This window comes from Panthera onca, chromosome F1, assembly GCF_046562875.1.
Source record: "Panthera onca isolate mPanOnc1 chromosome F1, mPanOnc1 haplotype 2, whole genome shotgun sequence".
NCBI lineage: Eukaryota > Metazoa > Chordata > Mammalia > Carnivora > Felidae > Panthera > Panthera onca.
The window spans coordinates 67,625,879-67,640,247 of record NC_138355.1 but is presented as its reverse complement, the minus strand read 5'-3'; the positions used below and the strand labels follow the sequence as shown (position 1 = coordinate 67,640,247).

The 14,369-nt window shown below is 51.6% G+C and overlaps 1 protein-coding gene and 1 pseudogene across 1 annotated transcript; both read left to right on the top strand.

Annotated features, from left to right (window-relative positions):
* Nucleotides 1-321: 321 nt before the first annotated feature.
* Nucleotides 322-1,156, top strand: APCS (amyloid P component, serum). The gene is given in 2 exon segments (XM_060644570.2): nucleotides 322-380; nucleotides 505-1,156. Coding segments are annotated over 2 exon segments (657 nt in total). The 3' UTR covers nucleotides 1,103-1,156.
* An 8,381-nt stretch (nucleotides 1,157-9,537) lies between these two features.
* On the top strand, nucleotides 9,538-10,472 carry LOC132686682 (olfactory receptor 10J5-like; annotated as a pseudogene).
* Nucleotides 10,473-14,369: the final 3,897 nt, after the last annotated feature.

The following is a 14,369-nucleotide window of genomic DNA, read 5'->3' as shown; positions in this document are numbered from 1 at the left end:
GCCCCTCCTCCCGCCCCCGGCTCCACCTCCCACCCCTCCCTGCCAGGAACCAGGTCACAGGGGGCGGGGCTCCCCGGCAGCCCCCGTACCTAATAAATAGCCCCAGTGATTTCCCAACCCTCCTTCCATCAGGGGCTCTGACTGTTGACCCTGGAGACAGGCTGGAAAATCCCCCAAGCCCCGTCCTACAGCCGCATATAAACCAAGGGGAGCCTCAGGCCTAAGAGGTGAGCCTCAGAAGCTGGGGGGTGGGGTACAAGCACGGTGCCTTCTGTATGCTCAGCCCAGTCACTCTGCTGCTGGCACAGCCCCAGGCCGAGCATGGACAAGCTGCTGCTTTGGGTCTCTGCCCTGGCCAGCCTCCTGGGAGTCTTTGCTCAGACAGGTATGGTGGTCAGGTGGGGGGGGGGGGGGGGGGGAGGGCCAGAGAGCACGAGATGAGACAGGGGGGTGGGTAGGTCATTTTCACCCTGCATGTGTGGTGAAGGTCATCTTCCTCTACCCCACGGACCTCAGTGGGAAGGTGTTTGTGTTCCCTCGAGAATCTTCTACTGCCTATGTGACCTTGACCCCAAAGCTGGAGGACCCTCTGAAGAACTCCACCTTGTGCTTCTGAGCCTACGGTGACCTGCTCCGTACCCACAGCCTCTCCTACAACGCCCCGGGCAAGGACAGTGGGCTCCTGGTCTTCAAGGACAAAGTTGGGAGTTACTCCCTGTACATCGGAAGAACCAAAGCCACCTTCAAAGTGACCGAGACGGCCCCCAGCCCCGTGCACATCTGTACCAGCTGGGAGTCCTCCACTGGCATCACCGAGTTTTGGGTCAATGGGAAGCCGCTGGTGAAAAAGGGTCTGAAGCAGGGTTACACGGTAGGAGGTCACCCCAAGATGGTCCTGGATGCCTTCGGACGGGGGTTTCAGAAGGCCCAGTCCTTGGTGGGGGAGATCGGGGACTCGTACACGTGGGACTCTGTGCTGTCCCCAGAGCAGATCCTACTGGTGCAACAGGGCTCCCACCTGAACCCCAACGTCCTGGGCTGGTGTGTGCTGACCGATGAGCTGAAAGGGCACGTCATCATCAAGCCCCTGGTGTGGAGCTGAGCCCGACTCAACAAGAGCACTCGAACGCGACCCAGGCGCCAGGAACCCGCTCAAGGCCGCCGCCCACGAGATCCCACTGCCTGTGGCTCTTGCTTTTTTTCAATTTCCCCATCTGCATGATGCCGAGGAAAACAAGTATGTTGCATTGTGCCGCCTGCATCCGGGGGGTACTTGTTGCGATCTCCAGCACTCTCTGATCCGCTTGTTTGGAAGTCAGTGCGTTCTTCTGGAGCACAAGCAGGGTGCAGAGTGGGGGGAGGGGCAGCTGTGACTTAAAGGATGGGTCACCACACCCGCCCGAGGCTCAGGGAGCGGCGCAGGGGCGATCCTCACCAGCTCCGCGTCATTCTGTTAGCTCCAGATGTGTGCAAAATTCCACCAGGAACCCAGTTTGGTTTTCCAGCAAATGCAAGAGAGATCAGAGATGCAAACGAGGTCGGAGGTCACATCAGAGAAACAACTCGAGTAAGTAAAAGCAATGGGAACCTGACCTCAAGTAATGAGGAAAACTGGCAGGCAGGCACGAAAACTCAAAACGTAGGAACGTCTGGCATTCCTTGCACAGGAAGATAAACGCGGCGTTTTTTTCTAAAAAAAAAAAAAAACAAAAACAAAAAACAACAAAGCCCATACACTACCAGCGTATCGTGCTGGATTTTTCCTCCGGTCCTCAAGTCACCAAGGATACTGCTTGGGACCTCCCAGTTCAAAGTCCTACAGATCTCCACCTTAAACCCTTTGAGGTGACATTGCCCTCCGTCACTTGATCCCCTCAGGCACCACTCTCAGCACCTAACGTTCTAACTACAATGCTACGGAATGCTTGTCGGATTTTATTAGGAGTTACCGTCATTACAGAAGCCACCAGGCACACATCTGCAGCAGAAACGAGGGGCCTTCTTAGAGAAGGACCCCAAAGAGAATGCAGCTGTGTGTGAAAAACAAGGCAGGCTTTGCCCACGGATAACGGGGCGTCAGGCCGAGGGAAATCAGAAAAGACCACATCCAGGAGAGCTTCCAAATGACAACAGTGATGACTTCAAACTCACTCACCCAGGATCGACAACGAGGCAGGCGCCAGATCCGAGGAAGGAAGACGGAACCTGTGAGCCCCATTCACGGGTCAAGAGGGTCGGGCAGACAGGAGTGGGTAGAAGCCACGGTTTGTTGGGGTGCTTGCGTGGAGTCACGGGGACTTCACAAGCACATTTCAACCTGCTCCCTGGTGAGAAGGAAATGCAACGTGGAAACATTAGTTTCCATTCGCCAGCCCTTAACTCAAGGCTTGCTGTAGAGTTGAAGGTCGACCACCCTTCCTGTCCTGTGAGCTCTGTACCTGTACTCCGTGTCCTAGCAAGACGGGTCTCTTCCTATAGAGTACGTATCTCCACCAGGAGCACAGACACACGTTTGCCTAGACGCTGTGTTGTCCGCCATTGCTAGTTCTTTGAGAGACAGACAGACAGACACGGAGGGCAGAGACAATCCCAAGCTAACTCCACACTATCAGCACGGAGCCCGATGTGGGGCTTGAACCCACAAACCTTGAGATCATGACCTGAGCTGAAACCAAAAGTCAGACGCTTAACTGACTCAGCGTCCCCCCCCCCCCAGGTGCCCCCTGCCTGTTCTTAATAGTAGACACTTTTAGCTTAACAACCCCCCCACCCCCGTCAAGGAACCTAAAACAAGTTTCAAGAAACGAAGCCAGCGTACTTTCCAGTAGCATCATCCGTTTCTTTCTTGAGCACCTACTCTGTCCCAGACACTATGCCCAGTGAAAACACAGCACGGAGTGAAACCATCATGGGACTGGCTTTGGAGTTTACATTCTAGTAAGTCTGGGTCATCTGATACTTTCTATGTCGTAATCCATACCTCACCGTCGTCAGGCTTTCCTCGATCTCCGGTTGATATCCTAACTCCCCCCTCTCAACTCTGAGTTACACGGATTATTTTACTCTCGGGGATCATTTGCCACTTCTCCCACGGCCAGATCTAATGCCTGTCCGGTTTCTTGCCTTTGGAGACCTTCTACCTCCTGAGATGGCTCTTGTGGACAGAACACAACACAACTCCAAGCCAGCCGGCTCTTCCTTCTAGATGACCCCCACCTCCTCCCAAAGCAACTGGATCCCTTGTCCCCGTAAACTCTAGGAGGCTAGGATGAAGGGAACACAGACAACACTTCTCTGCTTCTACGGTGGCCATAGCTCGCTCAAGTCTTTGAAGTCTCCCAATAGCTTGGAGCACGTTTTAAGCTTTGAGGGACGCTGTGGAAGCAACCCCCCGCCACCACTACCAGACTTGAGGTGAAGACTGTAGAAATCCCAGCAAGCATCCTGTCGAGGTACCAGGAACATGACCTGCTCTTTTCTCGAAGCAACAGCAGTGAAGCCACGGCTCTCCCCAGCACAGCTCCCAGCCCACGTCCATCTCTCTGCACACCTTGTTCTTGCCCAATGATACAAGAGCCACTGAACTTGTCCCGAATCATTTCCTTGGCACATTCACGTAAGTGGATCCGCGTCACGTTCTTGTAATTCTCTAGCATCACATCGATGGTTCCTTCCAAACTGAAGAAGGAAGAGTTCCATTTTAACACCATTTAAAGTAGAGATGGGAGGGGCGCCTGGGTAGCTCAGTCAGTTAAGCGTCCGACTTCAGCTCAGGTCATGATCTCGCCATTTGTGAGTTCGAGCCCCGCGTCGGGCTCTGTGCTGACAGCTCAGAGCCTGGAACTTGCTTCGGATTTTGTGTCTCCCTCTCTCCCTCTCTCTGCCCCTCCCATACTCATGCTCTGTTTCTCTCAACAATAAGTAAACATTAAATTTTTTTTTTTAAATACAATAAAATAGAGATGGGATCTCTGGCTGCTTGCTTGAGGCATTCTCTTCTCAGGTATAATGGTGGTCACAACAAGGAAAATAGCAGGAAACCACTTCAGTCCTTGAGAACTCACAAGGAAAATGGAAGGACCCGGAAGGTAGGATGGCCCAGGAGCAGGACTGGAGAGTGTGCAAAGGTGTGCAGAGAGAGGCCTAAACCTGCAGACGTTTCTAGGAAGAAAAGCAGTGTTTGAACCTCTGTCTTGTACAAGGGTCTGGTTCTCATTTGTGAAGCTACAGGAAAACAGGTCAGAGCACTTAGCCTCACGGCTCCGGAGAAGTCTACAAAGGACTTTTCTTGGGTGAAAAAGCCTTCCTCTTACCTTCCCGCTAGGGCCCCAGCGTGCAGTCACATCCGGAGAACAATGCCGAGACGTTCTAGGTGTGCCTCGCGCTTCCTGTGGTTTACGGTAAACGGGGGTCCAAGAACGCTCAGGAGCAGAAGGAAAGTGAAGCCCCACCTGAGTCACCTTTACTCCTCATCTTGACAGGGCCAAGCAGCTAGCTTCTCAACTCCACTCCATCTGTGTTCCAGAACCTGCCGTCTAGGTTTTGTCTGGCTGTGGCCACTCTTTTGAGGGCCCAACACGCCTGGAGGTCCCACCGCGCAGGTGGAGTGGTGGCAAAGTCACGTGTGGCACACGGCACACGGCCACCGCAGCCGGAAGCGACGGCACCAACGTCGCGGAGAAATTGCGCTGGGACCCACGGTCCACGGGGGGCGAATCCAGCTGCGTCTGGGGAAGGCAAAGGCAGACAGGCGGCATGTCAGCCACTTCTCGTGGCTGCCTCGTGGGGGTCTGCGTGAGGACGCGTACAGAGGACCCGCTCAGCACATGTCCTTGCATAGTACAGGTGCTCACTGTCATCAGGGGTGCTACAGAGGAGGAGAAGGACTCCAGAACCTCAAATCACCTGCCGTGACTTTCTGGCGTGTTCCTACAAATAAAAAGGACTCGCCACGCTCCCCTTCCGTCCCTGCCCCCAAACCTCATCCCTACCTACCCGAGTTGCCACCTGCCATGAGTTTTTGCAAACAAGTCACGGCTGCCTGGTGTGCAAAGAACACGGGCGGATCCCAGACTCAAGAAGGTAGGCGGTCTCCCGGGTAGGAGGACACTTCTGTCCCAAAGAAAAGTCTCCTCTATTCAAACAGTTCACGGAATCAGATTCTTAATTCCTCCCTGGCTGGCTCCCTGGGTCTATCTTATTTGCAAAGAAAAGTAAAGGACAGGGCACAAAGTCTGGCAAAAAGGCACGGTCGTGGTTTTTTTTGTTTTTTTGTTTTTTTTTTTAACTCGCAATTCTCTTCATGCACACGTTTGCGTACTTACGCACAAAATGTCGTCACGGGGCTCAGCCCACTTTGCACGCTTCACGTTTTTTAAACCTAGATTCTGTTTCTAGGCACATTATTCTGCTTAGGAAGATTTAGGCATTGACAAGCACCTATGGGTTTTGTCCTAATTTCTTCCCCTTGCAAATGGTGTCTCTTTTACACCCTCGGTGTTTTCCTCCCTCTATTTTTCTTCCTCCTCTACTAGAAATCCTGGCTTCACGACTACAATTTTGATGCCTGAGCACATTTCTGTATTCTTATTCTCCCAGAGGGTTTTTTATCCTTCTGGAATGTATAAATCATTTTGAAAGCTTTCTGCGCGGGACCACGCTTCCGAGATCATCTACCGGTGTGTCCCCCACACAGAAACACCCTCAGGGCTCAGCCACAGGAGGGCTCAGATTTGGGTGGGAGAAGGGCTGCTTCCACGGCTGCCGTCACTTCTGGCTGCGCAGGCCAGTGGGGGGAGGGAGGGAGGGAGGGAGGGAGAGGAGGGGCCATCTGATGCCAAAATCGTCCTGACGGTCACCGACACACGTTCTAACTGCCCAGAGCTCATCCCAGGCAACGGGCACTGGCTGAACCCACCCACCCCCTCCACACTGTTGGCTCCGTGATGCTCCCCATGACCTCTTCTCCCTTCCCAAGGAGGGCAACTGGCGTCTCTTGCCCCGCGAGGTCTTCTGTGTAAGAACAGAAGACCAAGGAGGATGAACACGGGCATTCGGTCCCATGTCCCAAACTTCCCATCTCACCCTCCGGGGCCACCCTCCCCTCCAGGGACAGCCACAGCCCTGCGTGGTCATTTGAGCCACGCGTCGCTCTTCAGTAATAATTTGGGATTGCTCCTACACTCCAAAGAGAGGCTACCAAGGGACCTAAGCAGGCAATTACCCTTAATCTGCACTCGCCGCCCAAATATCACTGGAAACGTAACAAGATGCGGTAAAACAGGGCTTCGGATGTGGAATATGGTTGGGAAGAATTCTAGGAAAAGTCAGCGTGAGCAGATGACACGGGCTGTAGGAAGCGTAGTGGGCCACCACCTGAGAGGATGGACCACGTGGAGGGTGAATCCCAGTTAGCACAGCGCCCCGGCCTCCACACTGTGCAACTCAGGCGGGAGGGGCGGTAGCTCCCCCTAGCGGCGGCGCTTCGCCATTCCCTCACACCCCGCACACCTCTCCCCTAAGCGGATCCTAACACGGAAAGAACGCCGCGCTGTTGTGAGCTCGCACAGGTCTTGGTGCGCACCTGAACATCTGCATTTCCTTCCACGTTTTAAGAAGGTCTTAAGATCGCCTTTCATGGTCTGCTCAATCCAATCCCGCTGTGCCCCACAGGCAAAAAAAAGTTACTTCTTTCCCCCAGAAGTCAGCCATCCAGCCTATACCTTTATAATCTATTCAAAGAAAATTCGTATTTACAGGAAGCAAACTTACACCAAATCTGTGGCGGGTTTGGGATGAAAGCGGCACTTTTCAGACCCTAATTTAAATAAAAGACCAGGGATTTTTTCTTTCCCCCTCCTGGTTCCATTCAGTTCGGTATTTTCTCCTCTCCCCTACCACAAATGTGGGGCACCGCTTTCCTGGCTCAGTGTCTCCTTAACCACTTGTTGGCACTCGTTACAACAGGCTCATGGAGAAACAGAAAAGGCAGATACAATCTGTGCTTCTCGTCCAGGACGTATTGGAGTTCTTTGTTTACTCCCTGGAACCAGGCTTCCAGCCCAAGAAACTAACCAAGAATCTCTACTGAAACTAACCAAGAATCACCAATGACGTCCTGGCTCAATCCGATGTCCGCTCTCCGGTCTCCTCCCGGACTTCTCCTAACTCTTTAGGAGCCGTACTTTCATGCTCCCAAGTACTTTAAACCGAGGGTCACCGTCCTCGCTGTGAATACTTGGTCAGATGTCCTGTAATCTCACTGCCCCTGCCCCCACGTAACAGTTAAGAATGTCAGGTAAATCTCCTTTCAGGCTTTTTCTTGGAAAAATAATTTACACACCTTCACATGTGCATCCACAGATTTTAACCCTACTATTGTTCTTTACGTGGTTTTGTTGTTTGGTGTGGTCCCTACATCCATCCACAGTGACGACAGCAGCACCCTCCAACAGATCTTTCTCCGAGGGAAGGAAGGCTTGAGGTCGGCTGCCCAATCTAGTTGCCCCGTGTCACATGGGGCTTTTTGGCCCTGAAACGTAGCTGGCAAGACTCAGGAATCAAATGTTTGCTTTTAACTTTTTTTTTTATGTTTTTATTTATTTTTGAGAGAGAGACACAGCATGAGCTGGGGAGGGGCAGAGAGAGAGGGAGACACAGAATCCGAAGCAGGCTCCGTGCTCTGAGTTGTCAGCACAGAGCCCGACGCGGGGGCTTGAACTCATGAACCACAAGATCATGACCTGAGCCAAAGTCGGACACTCAGCCGACTGAGCCACCCAGGCACCCCTACTTTTAACTTTAAATTATAGCTCTACCTCATGCTTTCTAAAAAGCTGCCTAGAGAGTTGCATAGTCGCTCTGGAATCTACCTTTCTTTCCAGTTGATCTTTTGAATTGTTTTGTGGCACACCCATTTTTTTTTTCTCAAATGCTTATTTTTGAGAGAGAGACAGAGAGAGCACGTGAGCAGGGAAGGGGGCAGAGAGAGAGAATCCCAAACAAGCTCCACACTGTCAGGGCAGAGCCTGACACGGGGCTTGATCTCACAAACCATCAGATCATGACCTGAGCCAAAATTTAAGGGTCGGGTGCTTACCCGACTGAGCCACCCAGGCGCCCCACCCGTTTCTACTTTAAACATTTGCCTCCTTATTTTCCACGATGGAGTCCTTTCCGGAAAGTCTGCAACATTTCCTACGTTGTGTTTCCAAGATTCCTAGGAAGTTTCCTCAACGTACCCCAACTCTCCAGACTGCTGCTGGCCGCGGTGATCTTGGTCTTTAGGTAAAATGGCTCAAACCATTTGACATATGGTGGCTGTCCCAGAGTCCCTCAGCAAACTCCTAGGAAAGCCCGCGTGTGCTTACAAGGGGGAGAGGTAAGACCAGAGAGGTTGGCACTGCTTCCACTCATTCCCAGCAAGCCTGTCTTCCTCACTCCATCTCCCCTCCCACACTGTGCTGTCAGCCGCCTCTCTCCGTTTCCCAACACCCCTAATGCAAGACTGAACACACAGCAGCTCACCCTGAAGGTCCGGGGCTCTTGAGGAACTTTACATCATGGCACAGTTTAGCAAATTAAACTCAAATATTATATTCTTCACCCCGAAAATTCCCTCTGCCCTTCCCGCCCCCAAAATCAGTTATTTCTTTTATCCTATTGCTGGTCCTTCGCTTTTCCAGTAACTTCCCCTTTTCCCTTTAGTTTACTTGCCCCTAAACCCTCAAGTCCCTGTTAGCACTTTTACAACAAAGCGATCTGCCAACGGTTTGACCGAACACCTCGGGCTGAGCCCAGAAGACCTCATCTTCACACCCGCTAAAGTGCTCCTGAAGATCCTGTCCCTGAGATTAATTCTGCAACCTGTACCCTGTCCCACGTTCTTCCTAAGTGACAGCTACCCAGCAGTGACTCCATCTCAGTAAGAGCCTGACTCCCTGACACTCATTTTCTTGTCCCGGCTGCTTATACTTTCCCTGGAAGACACACAGGCAAAGCTGGGGCAGCACGGACTCAGGGCCCCTGTGGGCTGTTATTAAAGGAAAAAGCCGGGCTCCTGGGTGGCTCAGTCAGTTGAGCGTCCAACTTCGGCTGAGTTCGAGCCCCGCATCAGGCTCACTGCTGTCAGCGCAGAGCCTGCTTTAGATCCTCTGTCCCCCCTCTTTCTCTGCCCTTCCCCCACTCAGGCTCTCTCTCAAAAATAAAACATTAAAGGGGGTGGGAAGGAAAAAGCCCCCCATCCGTGCCCTACAAAAATAGCATGCCCGAGGATACTTTGAAAAGGTCCATGTGGTGGTCTCATCAAATGCTGAGTCCTTGGCCGGAGGCTTAAGGGAAGATCAGACATCACGAACTGAAAAGGAAGGAGGGGATAAACCAGCCATAAGACCTATGCCAGCACCCTGGTTATAGACCAAAAATTAGACCGTGCGCATGTGTGTGCGGGTCTTACAACCCTTTCTGATCCCAGCTCTGTGCTGACTACCCACCCCCCCCCCCCCGCCCCACATGGTTTTCGGACGCTGGAACTGAAGAATGCAGAGAAAGAACGTCACAGAAGTGACCGAGTTCGTTTTCCTGGGATTCTCCAGATTCCAGGAGCATCAGCCCACTCTGTTCGTGGTCTTTCTCATCCTGTACACATTAACCCCAGCTGGCAATGCCATCATCGTGACGGTCGTCTGCATTAGCCGTCACCTCCATAACACCCGTGTACTTATTCCTGAGCATGCTGGTGAGTTCAGAGGCTGCATATACACTGGTCACCAGGCCACGGATGCCGGCTGATCTCCTAGCCCAGAATCAGCCCATCTCCTCGGCAGGCTGTGCCGCCCAGATGGCTGTTCTTTGTTGCCTTAGCCAGCAGCCACTGATTTCTGCTCACAGTCATGGGCTATGACCGCCGTGTGGCCATCTGCAACCCCGAGGTACACAGTCGTCATGAGCACGAGGGTGTGTGTCCAGCTGATGTGCGGAGCTTTCGGCCTTGGCCTGGCCGTGGCGGCCGTCCAGGTGACATCCATGTTTACCTTACCCTCCTGTCAGCGTGGTCGGACATTTCTTCTGTGACATCCTCCCTGTTCTAAAACTCTCCTGTAATGACACCACTGTCATTGAGACCAACAATTATGGTGTCAGTTCCTCTGTGATCCTGGTCCCCGTGGGCTTGATCTTCATCACCTATGTCCTCCTCGTCTCCACCAGCCTCAAGATCCCCTCCGCCCGGGGCCGGAAGAAGGCCTTTGCCACCTGCACCTCCCGCCTCACGATGGTCATCGTCCACTACGGCTGTGCCTCCGTCATCTACCTCAAGCCCAAGTCAGAGAACTCAATAGAAAAAGACCTTCTCTCAGTGACTTATACCATCATCACTCCTTTGTTGAGCCCTGTTGTTGAACCATGTTGTTTACAGTCCGAGGACCAAGGAGGTCAGGGATGCTCTACGCAGAGCTGTGAGAAGAAACATTTAATATGTTGACCCTGCCCGTAAGAGACCTCTATCCCTGGGGCGCCTGGGTGGCGCAGTCGGTTAAGCGTCCGACTTCAGCCAGGTCACGATCTCGCGGTCCGTGAGTTCGAGCCCCGCGTCAGGCTCTGGGCTGATGGCTCGGAGCCTGGAGCCTGTTTCCGATTCTGTGTCTCCCTCTCTCTCTGCCCCTCCCCCGTTCATGCTCTGTCTCTCTCTGTCCCAAAAATAAAATAAAAAACGTTGAAAAAAAAAAAAATTTTTAAAAAAATAAAAAAAAAAATAAAAAAAAAAAGAGACCTCTATCCCTGAGCAACACGTGTCTTCACTGCCTCCAAACTTCCAAGTCTGTCCTGTGCAGTCCTTTCGGGAATGGGATGTGCCCATCTTCCTTCAGCACCCCTACCATAAAATCTTCTGGTTCCGTAGATGCCCAAGTTTGGTCCAGGTGTTTTCATCTGGGTATTTGAAAGGTCAGGGAGGATGGGCATTATGTTTAAGAAAGTGTGTCTGTGTTTCTAGAGTGGGGCAGGGGACGTCTTAAAAGCATATTAAATGTGGCTCTTTTATGGTGGAAAATAAAAACTTCTAGAACTTTCATAATATAACCTATGGAAAATGAAACTGGGCAAAATCTCAGCAAGGTAAGAATAGTCAATAGTGAAATTGTATCAGAACCTTTGGGAAAGGGGAGACGTGTATTAAAAAAAAAAAAAGATTAAGAAATTCAGTTTCGTTCTTGAAAGTGTAGCCTCTATTATTTGATTGATACCAATGGCTTTGGTTCCATTCTGTGTGGTCCCCAGAGGGGTGGCCACGGCTGTGAGCCGCTCAACTCTCACATCACGTCTGACCGTGCTCGTCAGTTTCTCTGGCTGCCAGTTCTCTCCGTGGAGCCAGCTTCCCTCTTGCCATTCTGGAGAAAAAGAAGTTGGTCAAACAGAGCTGTGTTCTTTTGGGAGTAAGAACCATGAAAGTATGCTTTATTTGCACACACACCATGGCACTTCTTGGGTAATACGAGATAAACCACCAGCAGTCAGGAGTAGTTGTTCAATTCACCAAAAAAAGGCTGAAAACCAAAATCTCTACTCCTACCAGGCCTTTTAAGGAAACTGTCCTTTCCCCCAGAGCTTCTGGGAGCTTTTCTGGTTTCCCGCCTGCACAGAACCTCCTACACTCTTACCTCCGGTGATGGTAGGGAGAGTTAGACACTTCAGGCACATGCCTCTTTCTCCTCAGTATTGTGTTCGGAAGGCTTACTTGCCCGTTGCTTAATGACATTTGTCTTCTTAAAGGAGGGATTTCCTTTCCCTTCTCCTGAGAAAGGGATGGGGCCATCCCAGGAACTCACCCCAAGTAAGGTCTGGCCGTACAAGCGGCTGAGATTCTAAGCGGGAAAGCCAGAGTTCTTCCAAGGTCTTGTCATCTCTTTGTAGTTTCTGCCCTAGGTCTTTGAGATTTCTGCATCCTAGAAGCAAGGCTTCCTACAGAAGCTTTTGAGAGGTCAAAACTGGGCCCGAGCGCCCTTATCTGCCATAAGGTCCTCCCCGACAGTGCTCTCAGGTTCAGCCCACCATGAAACCCTCCCCCACATCCAAAGTTGGCACCCCTGAGAAGGCAGCTTTCCTCCAGAAGGAAAGGGTCTCTCCGACAGCATGACAGGACCCCTCCCCCTGCCACCAAGACCACCCACAGTGCCAACTCTTACTTATTACCTCAATTCCCTCTGGACTAGAAGCCACCCAGGTCCTCAGATCTGTCCTTTTGTGTGCAGAAGGGAGGCGGCGGGCCAGGGAGGGCTGTTCTGAGCAGGAAAGTGGGGTGGGGACCAAACCTGTCCTAACCCTCCCCAGAGGCAGCATCGCCTCACCCAGCCCCTTGCTCCCTTACTACTTCTCCACGAGGCCACTCTTCCTGAGTCCGAGGACCAAAGCGGGAGGTTTCCCCCGTATTCTCCCTCCATCCACACGCCCACAACAGCCGACACACCACAAGCCACCTGTGCACTCAGGAGTTAAACGTCAGAGCCGGACCCAAGAGCAGCTGCCAGAAGAGACCTAAACCCTGATGCCGAAACCTCTCCTCCAGACTGTTGCCTGCAATCATTCGACTATGTGTCCAGGTTTTTAAATATAGGAGCTCCTGGGGCGCCTGGGTGGCTCAGTCGGTTAAGCGTCCGACTTCAGCTCAGGTCACGATCTCACGGTCCGTGAGTTCGAGCCCCGCGTCGGGCTCTGGGCTGATGGCTCAGAGCCTGGAGCCTGCTTCCGATTCTGTGTCTCCCTCTCTCTCTCTGCCCCTTCTCTGTTCATACTCTGTCTCTCTCTGTCTCAAAATTAAAATAATCGTTAAAAAAAATTTTTTTAATAATAAATAAATAAATAAATAAATAAATAAATAAATAAAGGAGTTCCTAAACGGTTTAGATAAACTGCCACATCATAAGATGGGAAAGGGAAGAGACCTGAAATCAGAAGCCTGGATTCGCCTCCTCGCTCTATGCTCAACAGCGCCTGTTATAAATACGATGTTTAATTCTGCCTTGCTGACCACAGAGGAAAATATCCTAAGTTTTTATTTTAATACATTAATGTACCGTGTAATAGTTTCAGGTGTACAATACCGTGATTCAACACTTCCCTACAACACCTGGTGCTCATCACAGGTGCCCTCCGTGCTCCCCATCCCTATATCACCAGTTTCCACCCCCCCCAACCTCCCTTCTGGTAACCATCACTGTGTTGTCTAGAGTCAAGAGGCTGTTTCTTGGTTGGCCTCCTTCCATATATGTATATGTATCACACAAAAACTATATATAAAAGCATGTATGGTTTTAGTCCCCTTACCTATGTATTCCGTGCCGACTCATCTGGTCACAAGGGCTGCCTCACATGGTCTCCTGCAGCTCGATGCCCTTCACTCCAGCGCAGGCAACCGTCCTTTCTACACGTCCCTCAAGTTCTTGGCATGAAATTCCATTAGTGCGGTTTTCTCATGGTGCTTTCATTGTTTGACCACGGGTATGTTTCTCTTGCTGGATCACAAGCGGACCGGGACCGGGACCGGGAATGGTTTATCTCGTGCTTATGACCCCTCCCAGAGCAGTGCTGGGTAGAACGAGTACCCACTCAAATATCGCACCGCACTTGGACTTCCTGGCAGGTGTTCAGCGGCTAGACACGTGGCTGCTGCCGCCGGCCCTCACCTCCAGAACAGTAATAAGCTGGGCCACAGTGGCAGGGTCCTCTGCCTCCCTGGACTTCCTACAAGCCAGCTTCCCAGTTGCTTTAGGACCCCTCCTCTCTAATTTCGTCGTGGCACTGACCCCTTAGCAACAGAGAACCAGCTGACTTTTTCATTAAAAACCATGCCTACCCACCCATACTAGGATATAATCTTCAAAACTTAAAGGGAAGGAAGTTTTTAAATAAAGTGACGCACCATATAAAATTAAAGATTAGGACACTTAGCATGATGTCCTAAGTGAAAAAAAGATAAATATTGTACGAGCTCACCTACATGTGGAATCTAACAAAAACTCAGATCAGATTTGTGGCTGGCAGAGGTGAGGAGTAAGGGGTAGGGGAAACCGAGTGAAGAGTATCAAAAGGTACAAACCTCCAGGGGCACCGGGGGGGGGGGGGGGTTCAGTTGCTTAAGTGTCTGACTCAGATTCCCCTCAGGTCATGATCTCATGGTTTTGTGAGAGCCCCGCGAGGGGCTCTGCGCCGACAGTGTGGAACCTGCTTAGGCTTCTCTCTCTCTCTCCCTCCCTCCCTCCTTGCTCACACGGTCTCTCTCTCAAAGTAAAACAAATTTTTGTTAAAAAGGTACAAACCTCTAGTTATAAATAGATTCTGAAGATGGACACCATGAGGACTTGAGGTAACAACACTAT